This window comes from Uranotaenia lowii, chromosome 3, assembly GCF_029784155.1.
Source record: "Uranotaenia lowii strain MFRU-FL chromosome 3, ASM2978415v1, whole genome shotgun sequence".
In the NCBI taxonomy this organism is placed as follows: Eukaryota; Metazoa; Arthropoda; class Insecta; order Diptera; family Culicidae; genus Uranotaenia; species Uranotaenia lowii.
Window position 1 is genome coordinate 86355743 of NC_073693.1, and position 14242 is coordinate 86369984.

A 14242-nucleotide genomic window follows, 5' to 3' on the forward strand; every position below is an offset into this window, starting at 1 on the left:
ATTTTCATTTATTTTATTTTATTGCGCAATCGAACTGTTCTTCGAACATTTTTACTCTGTTTGGTAACGTAAATGTATAAGCAAATATAACTATTTTACAAGTAACAGAAATAGATTTCATGCAGTTCATTTTTAATTTTCGGCCAGTTTAACATTCGTCTTAATCCACAAATACCATGAGAGAAATTTCGCCGAAAGAGATGTAAGCCGTTTTGGCAAGGCTTTTGATCGATTCCAGTGGCGCCCCAAACTTGTTTTCGTCGGTTCATCGACGAACAGATTCTTTTTTCTCTGTCGATGTCAAAAGTGAAAATCCGATTGTGTCACTTTTATTGCAAGTTGGAGGAAAGTGCTCCTCCCGTGGATTTCCTTTGAATAAAAGTAATTGTTTTTGGATAAAACTGCTCTCAAAATGGACTAACGCTAGTTAATAAGAGCTGCAAAAGTTACAGTACGTTGCAGTGCATCGGGTAAGTGTGAAATATAGTTCGGTTACTATCGATTTCGAGCCGCGCGAATGAAACGAAAATCCGGGGCTTATCGCAGTTTCAGGAGTCCGAGCTGGAAGACATTTTTTTTCTCAGTACCCCCATCGTCCCCCCTTCCTTTTGTATGTGGGGTTTTGGTTAGCTATCGCCATCAGTCGTCGACAGTGACACTGCAGCTATGAATATCATTATTGTGCGTTGATTTACTGATGTCTCGGAATCGTAGAATGGTTCCAGTACTTAAGTAGCAAGATGGGCACTAAGCGTTTATTTTTTCAGATTTTTTTAAGGCAGTAATTATCAACTTCATCTAATGATGATCTCAAGATTGTCGGGATGAGTTTTCATGAATTAACCCTCCGTTTCAAATAGTTAAAAAACTTGCAACAACTAATGTATTGTAAAAGGGAAAAACTAAAAATTAAAACGAAATTATAGTAACAACCTTTCAATTGATTATATGAGATTTTTGTTATTCAAATGAATAAAAAAAAAAAAGATTTAACAAACCTTTTAAGTTGGTTTTTATATAAATATATTTTTTTTATTGTTGGCTATTTCATTGTTTTTTATACGAATTTGTATCCATATTTTTTGAGATTTGAATTGATTGTCTAAAATTAGGTATTGAAGCATCATAACATTTTGAGACCAGACCCCTATTTTAGTCACATTAAAAGCTTAAAAATAAATTGGATGGCCAGATCGCAAACTTTATAATTTAGTAACTGCTAAACAGATTTTTACCAAAGACAAAAATCTATGATCTGTTAGAAATAGCAAGATGGCCTACAATCAAAATATCAAAATAACCTAAAGGCTACTTCTTTTGTGATTTTTTAATTGTACGCTTAAAAGGCCAACGTCTTTTTTTTTGGAAGGCCCAAGATCTGTTGATTTACAAAACATGGTACAGTTTACGGCGATAGTCTTGTTCTCTTTAATATAAGCGAATTAAAAAAAGTTGAAGCAAATAAAAAACTAATAACCATTGATGAATTATTGAAGAATTTAAGCATATGTACCATCAACACTTTTAAAATCGTGCTTTTTCAGTACGTCAAAATTAACTTGTATCATGTATATATTTGTTATTATGTTATTCTTCATTTAGGTTTTAAGTTACTTTCATTGCTGAGTTCAATTTTTTTTTATTTGTGTAGGTTTTTATTCGCTGTATTATTATTTGATACACGATTAGATAAAAGATTGTAGCATTTAAGATATATAACAACTCCTTAAACGGCGAAGCCATTGGAACACTAACTCAAATGTATTAATTTTTCATGTATCTGTTTGCAATAAATAAATAAATAAAAAATGATTTTTTGGAATTTGTAGATAACAGCAGCGTGACTTCCATGCAAATATATCGTAGATAAAAAAAACATATTGCATGGTAAAGTGATGTTCACTAGGTGATTGCTATTGCTAAAAATTCTTCGGCGCTAAGATTTTTTTGTTTGTATGTTCTTTTTAATTAATAAACTATTCAAAAAACCATAATTAATATTATGGCCGAAAAGTTAAATAACAGAGGTAAACTAATACATTATTTTGAATCATATTTTCCAATCATATTTTAACTATCAATTCAAGCAAACGATGGCAAAGTACTTAGCAACATTTCTTTAGAAGAATTGTCTCTACATTTCATTACTTTATCTAAAAAATTAAATTAAAAATTATTTAATTCCTTAAATAGTGAACAATATAATACTTTCCCAACTTCAGTTAGATACTTTTAGGTAACTCAACAAGACTGAATATAGTTTCACATTTCAGGTTATAGTAATTTGAATTTTTAGGACCAACTTTTTGTTAGTTTTGGCCTTGAATCTTATCCACCCTGTACGAAAGTACTCTGAATTTGACTATCCATCTGATTAACAATTGTATAATTTTTTTTTAAAGTTTGATTCCCCACTATAAATTATTATACTTAAGTATTGTTATTGGCTTAAGTAAAGACGGTAAATTTGTAGAAGGATTTCCTCGTGTTTATAAATAGATGAACAGAGAGTTCACTCAAAGTACAATTGGCTCAAGAACATCACTGAAGTATGTTGAGAATGCCTATGCAATGCAAAGTTCGAAGATATTTCCTCTTGGTGCTCGTATTCTTATCAGCTAACAGTGGCATCCGGACGAACACGTTAGCACTCACATTATGTTCCCTTTGATTACAGCATCCGCAAGCATTCTTCCGTAGCTCGTATCAACGTATAGTTTGCTCGGCCGAAAAAAATAAGTGGGAGGTTTTCCTAATTGAATTATGGTGCTTATTTCTTTTCAGTTGACGTTCCGTTCCCGTCGCTGCGGGCGATTTCCATAGAGCAAGTGAAAAGGCGAAGTCCGCGTTATTCTAGATAGTAGGGGAGCTTTACGCGTGAGCTGGCATAATGATCGGTGGTTTGTTTGTATACAACCACAAAGGTGAGGTTCTGATCTCTCGCGTTTACCGCGATGATATCGGGCGCAACGCTGTGGATGCATTCCGGGTGAATGTAATCCACGCCCGGCAGCAGGTCCGCTCGCCGGTCACTAACATTGCGAGAACCAGTTTCTTTCACATCAAGGTACGTAGGTCTTAACTAGATATTTGAATCCTTCATATAAGTTAGGGTCTTTTCGCATAGGTATTTTATTCAAAAGAATTTAAAAATCTTCAGTTTGTTACGCTGAATTATCAGTCTAGTGCAGAGCATTTCAATCATCGGCTTATCAGGAGAAAATGTGATTCATATAATTCCCACTAGATGCAAACGATTCTATGAATTATTATTACTATCTTTCACAGAGAGCCAACATCTGGTTAGCAGCCGTAACTAAACAGAATGTAAACGCCGCTATGGTGTTCGAATTTTTGTTGAAAATTATCGATGTAATGCAGTCTTACTTCGGAAAAATTTCGGAAGAAAATATTAAAAACAATTTCGTCCTCATATATGAACTTTTAGATGGTATGTTGACTTAGTAAAAATTTCAACGTTCTTGTTAAAAATGCTTACATTCTCTAAATATACAGAAATTCTTGACTTCGGTTACCCGCAAAACTCCGATACTGGAGTTTTGAAGACGTTCATCACGCAGCAGGGCATCAAGACGGCCACCAAGGAGGAGCAGGCTCAAATCACCTCCCAGGTTACAGGCCAGATTGGCTGGCGTCGCGAGGGAATCAAGTATCGGCGCAATGAACTATTCCTGGATGTGCTTGAATACGTCAATCTGCTGATGAGCCCGCAGGGTCAGGTACTGTCTGCCCACGTTGCTGGTAAGGTGGTCATGAAGTCGTATCTGTCAGGTTAGTTGCACAGGTTTTGTATAAACATTTCTGTTCCAATAACCTTTTTTCTATATAAAAAAAGGTATGCCCGAATGTAAATTCGGAATCAACGATAAGATCGTAATGGAGGCTAAGGGCCGTAGCGGTATCTCTGGTAACGCGGACAACGAAGTTTCTCGCTCGGGTAAACCGGTTGTGGTGATCGACGATTGTCAGTTCCACCAGTGCGTCAAGCTCAGTAAATTCGAAACCGAACATTCTATAAGCTTCATTCCACCGGACGGTGAGTTTGAGCTGATGCGTTACCGAACAACCAAGGACATTTCGTTGCCATTCCGGGTGATTCCGCTGGTGCGCGAAGTCGGTCGGACAAAGATGGAGGTCAAGGTGGTGTTGAAATCGAACTTTAAGCCTTCGCTACTGGGCCAGAAGATCGAGGTGAAAATTCCCACCCCTCTGAATACTTCCGGTGTTCAGTTGATCTGTCTGAAGGGTAAAGCGAAATATAAGGCTTCCGAGAATGCAATTGTCTGGAAGTGAGTGTTATTTTCCGAAAGGTTGAATGCTTTAACTATTTCATTGATTTTTTACTTTGCAAACAGAATCAAACGCATGGCTGGTATGAAGGAGACTCAGCTTTCCGCGGAAATCGAGTTGCTCGAAACGGATACCAAGAAGAAGTGGACTAGACCCCCGATTTCTATGAACTTCGAGGTTCCATTTGCACCTTCTGGATTCAAGGTGAGTTTTTTTTACAAAGTGTGTATAAACTGGTCAATTCGTATTACCTTATCTCGATATTTTTTTCAAGGTGCGCTATCTCAAAGTGTTCGAGCCCAAGCTGAACTACTCGGATCACGATGTGATCAAATGGGTGCGATACATTGGCCGCAGCGGTTTGTATGAAACTCGATGTTAAAACGGCAAATATTCAACTGAACATTAATGTTAGAATGACTAATATCGGAGATATTTGTGGTATTCTATATTTACGTGCTGTAGGAACGAATCGTTGAAGAGGGAGTTGTCATTGCTGTACAACTGCCCACGTTATAATGAAATTCAAACAAGAAAATAACAAACAAAACTTGCAAACGCTAAAACACACTGCTTGTTTACTGAGTATGGTAAAAAAGACAACTGCTTTGTCCATATTCCGTTATACAGCATCCCTCGAAGATAGTTCAAGTTCACTGAACCGGGCAGAGTCGATGTATCATTTCTCTTAGAAGTAAGCCATCACTGTGTACGCAGTGATAAAGTTTATCTTTATTGAAAGCGAATTTCAAGGTTATCAAAATTGTATCTTTAGGATCGACAACATATGCTCCTTATTCTCGTTACATATGATTATCAATTATAATGGTACACATTATATAATATACTAAAAGTTCATCTTGGAAGTAAAATATGGACATGACTAAGTAAAAAGAATAGACCATTGCAAAATCATAGGCTATACTAGAAAATTGCGAATGCATTAAGATAATAAAATTGTACATTTACAAATAATTTTCGCCTGATTTTTTCCTTTTTGTTCTTCGCGGAAACTATCGAAGAAGGTATTTTGAATCTCCATCCTTACCGAAAAAGTATGTTACTTTTCACAAAACTACAATTGTTTCGCTCGTTTACTAAAACCGCCCAGGTAACATTGATTTGCTTTTCTCATTCATTCCAATTCGATTTGACCTCGAAACGAAATTGTGCGTTCCTATCGGCTTATAACATCTTTTGTTTGTGAAACAAAAATTCTTCGCAAGACAGGTAAATCGAATCGACTAACAAATTGTACAAAATCTTACAACTAACGATCGTGTAGCACTCTACGGCAATACATAAAAATAATGATAATTATTGAAAATACGCTGTAATCACAAGCCATAAACATAAACCATCTCACAAGCCTAAACATAAACCGCTACTTAGTCATTGAAAATTGGTTCGGTTAACTCTAATGCTTCCGGTTTGCTCGTGCACTGAAAGATCACAGTAATTGCAATCCATTGAGCATTTTGAAAATACAACTGGAGTTGGCTGATTATATTACATTATTTGGTAAACGGAATCCTGCTTTGATCATTAGACATACTTGAAATGCTATCACAGTAAAAATAATAATGACTAAACGCTGAAACCTATTGTATCTACCGAAAACCTGCAAGTAATATATGGAAACAAGAGATATGACATAGAATAAATATTAAAAGTGAAATAAAACTCATGAACATATGTAGTTGTTGAAAATATTTTTTTGCGTTGTGTTTTTTTTAGTTCGAAACTTCCCTGTTACAGTTAAATTAACTGTGAAAATTGTGAGAAAACTAGATTTACAATTCTCAACTAAGACTTCAGTAAGAATATGCAAATTGCAGAATCCAGTTCAGATTTCTGAATTTAGATAGAATGAACCAGAATTTTGCATTTATTTCAAATAATTCGATCTAAACCTAATTGAAATCGTCAAAATACGAATTCAGAACTAATTTTCAGTATCAAATTGCAAAATTACAAATCACCATCTTTTAAGGTTTTTGGCAGCATTTAATATTGAGTAACTAGAGGAAAAGAATTGGGAGTTACCATTAAATTGCTCAGACAGAGGATATCGGGAAATCGCAGCTCCCTTTTCGAAAAAAAAATCATAGGTTAATATCTCAGATATTCAACATCTTTTGTCAATATTTCACAGAGTGCTTTTCGGATAAATAAAACTAACATGTCCAAGTTATCAACATATCTAATCGACTGTTTAGGCCCAAAATTGCTTTTGCCTTTCAAAAAAGGTTTGCAAAAAAGTTGTAAATAAAACGATTAAGTGGCACAGTGGTCTTTGGGGATGAATAAACCAATCGGTTTAAAATCCAAAAAAAAAAAAAAGAGTAAAATGAGTATGCAGTCATCATTCGACAATATCCATGCTGGTTGATTGTTTCCATCCTGCTTTGTCTTGTGATAGGATATGGGATATGTTTTATTGGGTTTCTTTAAGACATTTGCAATACGGTTGCGCTGAGAGGACAATGCCAGTTATTAGAAAGCTGGTTAATGCCGGTCCGGCGTAGAATCTTATACCGAGAATTCCACCTCTAAAGAAGTTCATTATTGGAGTAAAGTCTAATTTGTGTATGTGGAGAAAAATTATCATAAAGATATTGAATTTAAACCAATGAACAATTTGTTGAATATCCCAAATTATTTTGACTGTTGAGAAAAAAAAAGTTAAAACCGGCATATCACCAAAATTAGAAACGAGAAAATCTGACCATTAATTCGAATTGAGAACGTTAGTAGTTATTTATGCAACAAGTTACAAAAACAATTTTTTTTTCAGCCCGAGTCGTACATTTATCCTACGAGGCATAGCTTACTGAAAAGACATAATGAGAATGAAAAAAGACATATTTTGTAGTTGACATGGTTGTATATGCAATTTTTTTTTTTGTTGATTTGCGCTTCTCAACGATAAAACTGTTTATTTTCAAGAAATTTTTCAATATAGCCAGAAAAATGTGCTCGTTGCCAAACTCGATATTTTCAACTTGCACCTAAATTTTGAGTATTTTAACGCAAGATAAGAAGATATTTTTATACCCGTTCTAGTGAAGTAATAACGATAACGATTTATCAAAAAAAAAATATGTTGAAAATAGAAAATAGAAAAGTTCGACACCATTTTTTTACATTTTTAGGACTCACGATCTTGAAAAATACACAGAAAAATTTTTTGACTATTACGTGTCACCGAAACTGCAACCTTTAAAATAAATCAACCTGTAATTAACAAAACCTGTAATTTTAAATTGGTTTTCCTTGAAAGTTAACGGAGATTCATTTATTATAACAGCAAATGTTCTGTAAAAAAGTCGTACACTGAAAATTAATTGTCACGTAATTTGTTTTTCGACCTGTAAAAAACGGTAAATGTCCTGCTCCTTTTTGTTACAGGACATTTGCGTAATTTTACAGAAAATAATTTTTGCTGTGTATACAGAATTTTTTTAAACAACTTATTTGTAATAAAATCTATTTCCAATGATTTTTGTCGATTAACATTTGCGCTCTTTCCAAACCACTCCTAGGTGGTCAACAGGCCCAAACGTTACTTCTCTACAGAAATTTGTTTAAAAATGGCCACTAGGACACTCTGTGAAAGATCCTGAACAACCGTAGGAAGAAACAATATCCAAAAAAAATCTTTGAGTTTCCCGAAATCATGGAATTGGTCAATTTACAGTTTAACACTAAACGTATCGGAGGGGGTCAAATGACATTTTCTGGACTTCGAATGACTATAACTGTGGTCAGTACTATAACTCCTATTATAATTGTTTTTTCGTTATTTTTTTTTACAAGACTATTTATATTTTCAAAATGCACGTATATTTTCATTATTATATTTTTTTAAGTTTGTAGATTTCGAAAAACGTATGTGGTATAGTTATACCAATTTAAATATATCGCCGGGGGTCAAATGACCCTTAACACTTTTTCCGCTATAACTCTCTTGTTTCTCACCCGATTTTACAAAATTTATATTTGTTATATGATTTACATGGGAATTCTCTTTCTGGGTTTCTCATGTATAGTTAGCTTATGCAGAGCAAAGGCGGGAGCAATTCATGGGAGCTTTTCATCAACATGCCCTCTAGCCTAAAATTTCAACACCTATCAAGCTTGGCGCACTAATGCCTGTCTATCCACCTTTCTTTCAAATTCTATAAAATAAATTCTCTCTAGTTTTCATTCCGCCGCACATGCCATTAAAATTATAATCAAAATTTATATTTTTGGAAAGCTTGTAACATGACTCAAATATGTTTCTAAGACAATATTTAGCTACAATCATTTATTTTAAAGTTATCCAAAGTCGAAGTTTTTTTTTTAAAAAACATGCTTCGAGAAAAAGGCTGTACACATACCTAATTCAGTTATTAAGTGCTTGAAAAGAAACTTACTTAGTGCCTGTAGTTAGAAGCTTTATGTCGCATATATGGAAATATTTTTTTAAATTTCTTAAGATCATGGTCACAAATGTAAAAAAGTGGTGTAAAAACCGTACTTTTTAATAAGTCAACCGCCAAAGCTGCTCCAGTCACAATAGAAAATTTTTTGAAAATCAGATTGAAAATTTGACGTAATTTGTGACATTTCAGCATCTTAAGATTTTCAAAACACGAAACATAGAATTTTCAAAGATAGCTGGTTTTCAAGCTTTTTATCAATCGGTATTTTCTGAGACTATCCTAAAGCTAAGTTCTTTTAGAAATGGGACAGTTACGAATGCGTGTATCTCAAAAACTTTTCATTTGATCTAAATACTTTCTATGAAGGAAATGAAGGTAATCTTATGGTAATTCATGAAAAATTTTGAAAAAATTATTTATCGTTTTTTTGTGAGAATAAATTCTACTTTATTCTCGGTACCCCCCATCGGCCAGCGCACACTTTTTTCAGTCATGATTTTGATAAATTTTTTCAACTTATACTTTGTCTTATCTGTATCTTATGTGGCTGCATCCTCCTCCTTCAATTTCTGCTACTTTCCGGACCAATACTTCCCTTTTAAAAGAAACTGAGGGCAATTAAGTGGATATAGCTATTTCGAAATAAACAAATTTGATTAATTTTTGTGCCACTTTTTGAGCGTTTTTAATGGAATTTCTGCTGGCAAAATGTGGCAATAACGAAGTAAAACCATCAGAAGATTTAACTTAAAGTATAATCGGTTAGCATAGATCGTAGGTTTCGAAGGGTACATAAAAGATTTCTCTTTTTAGGCTTTTGAAAACAGCAAAAACCATAGTTTTCGTTTTGAAAATTGTTGTTTTTTTCCACAGGAGCAGAATTTTGGCAAATCATTAGGTATATTTTATACCAAATGATCAGCAAATACATACTTTAATATACTCGGGACCTTGCCACGAGCAAACATGGTCAAGAATTCATACGCTGGAAATGGTTTGAAATAGGGTATTTCATAAGTTTTGTCGTTCATCAGAAATCATCTGTCCCATAGCCTCGCAACCGGCCATACAGCTTACGAGCTGTGGAACTAGCAAAAATATAATGTTTGAGGTTAGGTTTTAATGACTCATTACCAGGCAACACTTTCAGCTTATCGGAAAATTTTTTTTTTTTTGAAATTTCAGTGATCTACCTTTAGTTTTCCGCTTATCGAAAATTATAAATGCTGGTATGAGACTTAACTTTCCTGATGACCCTTAGCCGAAGTTGCGATCAGATGCTTCACTCCAATGCCTGATTTGAACTTTGTGGACATTTTTAACAGTATTTGCATACTTTCCCACCACTCTCACACAATAATTCTTCGAATAATCAACGGTTTTGTCAGCTATCAATTTGATAATGATGGATTTTGAATGAAACTGTGCAAAATTATTTTTTCCTTTTTCTCTTGCATCGTAAATATTTCAAAAAGGCATAAATTTCAAATTTTGAAAAAAATAGGTCTGTTAGTACTGTTTACAGGCAGCAAAATGCTGTCAAAATTTTGAATGTCAGATTACTAGTAAACGAGCTATTAGCAAAAGAAAGTGTCCCATTTCTAAAAGAACTAAGCTTTAGTAACTAAATTCGACTTAGCACTAGATTCTAAATATGTCAACGCAATGTTATCGCCATATAACTAGGTACAAAAGGAAGAAAATTTCACACCCATTCTAGTGATGTAATTACATTGGCGACGCAATACTTAACAAAAATATGATAAATAAAACTGCCAAGTACTTTTTGAATTTTGAAAATTCAGCATTTAGTTGTTGCTTGGCAGACGGGGGCAGCACAGTGATTCATATCCGAAAAAAACTGAAAAAAGTTCAATTTTCAAGTCAGCGACAACAAATTTTTATATCCAGGATTCGAATCTTCAATGTTCATGAAAAATTTTAATGTAATTAGTTTTTTGAAAAATGGTGGGAAATCGTGGGCCACCAGACAGATGTGTTTTACTTTTAAAGAAAATTTTCGAAACCGTTCAAATCCAAGTTTAAACTATTTTAAATTTTTGTGAAGTTAATTTCAAGTCAATTCCGAAGGTTTTCCGGTATCAGCCCTACAGGACGGAACATTTTTCAAGAGGTCTCAAGGTCTTCAAGAGGTTTCAAAAGATGATTTGTCCTGTCTTCCTGGAATGCTGTCGGCCACTCATACTAATTGGGGATTAAAACTTCGGAGTCATTCATTGATGTTTGGCATCCGGAAAACGTTTAAGCTAAGTATTCTCATTTTTTTTTTATAATAAGTTGATCAAAACTTGTAAATTTCAATGTTTTCAATGTGAAAAATTATTCACAAATGATCGGGCCACATTAATAATGTCGTAAAAAACATTTTTTTATTTTTATAGAATAATTTTAAATATTTTCAAACCAATCGTTATTTCACAAATTCAAAATATTAATTTAATCAGTTCAAAATTACAAAATTGATCCCTTTTTTGGTTAAAAAATAAATTTTATTCTTGTATCAAACCTAAACTTGGATTAACTTATACAATAGCTTGTTTAGAATTACTTAATTTCCCATCAATTTTTTTTATTCAAATGTCCAAAACTTTTCATGTATATTATGATTAAATTATAAATAAGACACAAGTTAATTCTTAATGTTTCTGGTGGAAGTCGTTACATGAATCTTTCAATCAAAATTGCTAAAAAATTAACATAGTTTTTATATGTGATGCCATTCTCTCCATTTCTCTTCAAACAAAGATAAAACGTTAGATTTGGACTAGATTTCTCCAATGGTTAAATTCACTTTTTTTTTTATTTTCAATCTCTTTCTGAATTTTACTCCAAAAGATTTGAACTTTTACACCTTTCGTACGTTTTTAAATTCCTACATAAATATGATTTAGAACATCAGATCGGATATCATTTCGAACTTTGAATTATGTGAGCAACAACTATTATAGATACAGATAAAGATGGAAATCAAGTGTATACGATTGACTTCGAATGTGTTTTAGTCATAATCACCATTCAGATAAAGATGGAAATCAAGTGTATACGATTGACTTCGAATGTGTTTTAGTCATAATCACCATTCAAAATTGTTGTTTCTTATTTCGCTCAAATGTTCTAATAAATAAAAATATATTTCAGGAGAAAAAATTGATGATAGCCACTGCTGAACACTAGTCAAAAGTGTTTCCTTGTTATTTCCTTTTCCCCACATTCCCAACCAAATTTTTTGCAAGGATGCAGAGGTGACCTCGGTCCTTAAGCACAAAGTTGTTCTTTCATCCCTTTCTAATTTTTTCTAACCTATCTATTGACTACTAGGACGTGGCCAGCGCCGTTATTGATGTTCAAAGAGAGAGCATCAGTTTTGTGCATTGTGAATGTGTAGCCAATCCCAGGTTCCGTTCATTTGACCTCTGAACAAAATTGATGGCCTCGGTCAATCACGGAGTAGCAACCATTGGCGATGTGGAACTCGTTCTACTGAGCCACGCCTGCGATCTTGGAATCCGAAATGTATTGACTTGCATTTAAACCAAATTTAGAAATCAATCACCGAGTATACTAAAATACTTTTAAATTCTTTATCAAAACATCTTAAAGTGCATTTCGGGTTCAATGATTCAAGGTGGATGTGAGTAGTCAATCAAGCTAAGCTAAGCTAAATGGTGGGAAATCGTGGGCCACCAAATTCAAATTGACCAAATAACATCCAAAGTTTATGAGTTGATCCAAACCTGTAATTTCTAAATTCATTTCGTTATTTTAAAGCAATTTCAGATGATGAAATACAAAAGAGAATTGTGTAGGGGCCGTTCACTAATTACGTAAGCACGATTTTGGAAATTTTCACCCCCCCCCCCTACCCCCCTGGTAAGACAAAGTAAGATTTTTCAAAACCCCCCCTCCCCCCCTAGTAAGATCTTACGTTTTTTTTTTATTCTTTGAGAAATTGACACTTTTTTTTAGGGTTTTTTTTTGACACTTTACCAGCATTATGGCATTCGTGTCAGAGAAATTGACACGTTTTTTCAAAAATAGCTTGAAAATATCAAAAATGTGACATACATACTTCAAAGCAAAGCATTTTTTAAGAAAAATTTAAAAAAAACTGTACTTGAAAAGCACAATCTATACAAAACAACAGATAAAATGTCATAAACGATTAAAGAAAACATTATTCAAGACATGTTTGGGGTAACAATAATTTTCAATAAATTTCCACAATCGAATAAACGATATAATATCTAAATTCCAATTTCAAAAAGAGAGGTCAGGTTTGCACAATGTATGCTATGCTATGCTAAAATTGTTATGTTTTTTACCTGAAAATCATAAAAATCTTTAAAAAAAATATTATTCTATACTACTAGAATTGGGGCAAAAATGTTTAACGACAATCACGTTGTCAAATAACCTAAAGCTCAGACTCATTCAGCGGTAAGCGATAAAGTTTTAGGATTTTTTTGGTAAATCTTTTGTAAAATTTAGAGTTGTTAAATAGTGTCTATCACTGAAAAAACTGTCTAGAAATTCATTATTTAAAGCACCTTATATTGATTTTTAAAGATTTTTTCTGTACGAAGTCATTTTCGAAATATGATGGATTCAAATCGTGGTGTCATAACGCGCCATTTTCCTTGTTGTTTCCAAAAATTTCTCAATTGAAAAGATTGTTATGTTGAAAAGCGAAAAGCGACGATCTTTTTTAATGATGTGATTTAGTGTTTTTGGTTTGATTGATTCTCTATAAATTTTATATAACCTGCAATTTTTGAATCAATTTAGAGATATTAAAAGATAAATAACATAACATCAAAATTAACCAACAAATAAGTAGTGAGTAAAATAAAACCTGAGTAATATGGTTTCGTATGGCTGTGGCTGTGATGAATTTTTAATGTAATATTTCTTACGTAAGATTTTTGGAAACCCCCCATACCCTCCTAGTAAGAGATCGTAAGCAAATGTGAAACCCCCCCACCCCCCCTATGTGCTTACGTAATTAGTGAACAGCCCCGTAGATCAAATAGATTGAAAAATCTGGCTCGCAAACTTTTTGGCAAAATTCCTTATATAGGATGGACAAAATATTTTTCATAACTCTTCATTTGGTAAAAAAAACTTCACAGATAGGGAAAACGTATTTTAAGTTCTGAATGTGTATAAAAATATGAAAATATAGGTGGGCTACGATTCTCAACTAGCTATGAATTGCAAATGGGTTGCGTTTGTGTGTTTTATTGATGTTTCATCAAAAACTAAGATTATAAGCGTATGTGCATATTTTTGTTATGGACTTTCGGTGCCCCATTGATGTAAGTATTTTTATGTAAGTATTTTTTTAAACTTTTTTAAGCTTGATAAACAAAAAAAGCATATGATGCGTGTTTAAGTTAACAACATACAGAAAAATATGTTTACGCAATGCGACGACGATGACAGTTGGATTGAGATTTTTATCTAAACACCCCACTCTCCCC

At 33.4% G+C, this 14242-nt stretch overlaps 1 protein-coding gene across 1 annotated transcript; it reads left to right on the forward strand.

Annotated features, from left to right (window-relative positions):
• Positions 1-311: 311 nt before the first annotated feature.
• On the forward strand, positions 312-6023 carry LOC129756417 (AP-2 complex subunit mu). The gene is made up of 7 exons (XM_055753292.1): positions 312-470; positions 2785-3067; positions 3289-3451; positions 3517-3792; positions 3857-4310; positions 4377-4515; positions 4586-6023. Exons 2-7 carry the CDS (start codon positions 2891-2893, stop codon positions 4691-4693), a joined length of 1317 nt encoding a protein of 438 aa, XP_055609267.1. The 5' UTR covers positions 312-470; positions 2785-2890; the 3' UTR covers positions 4694-6023.
• The last annotated feature ends 8219 nt before the right edge of the window (positions 6024-14242 follow it).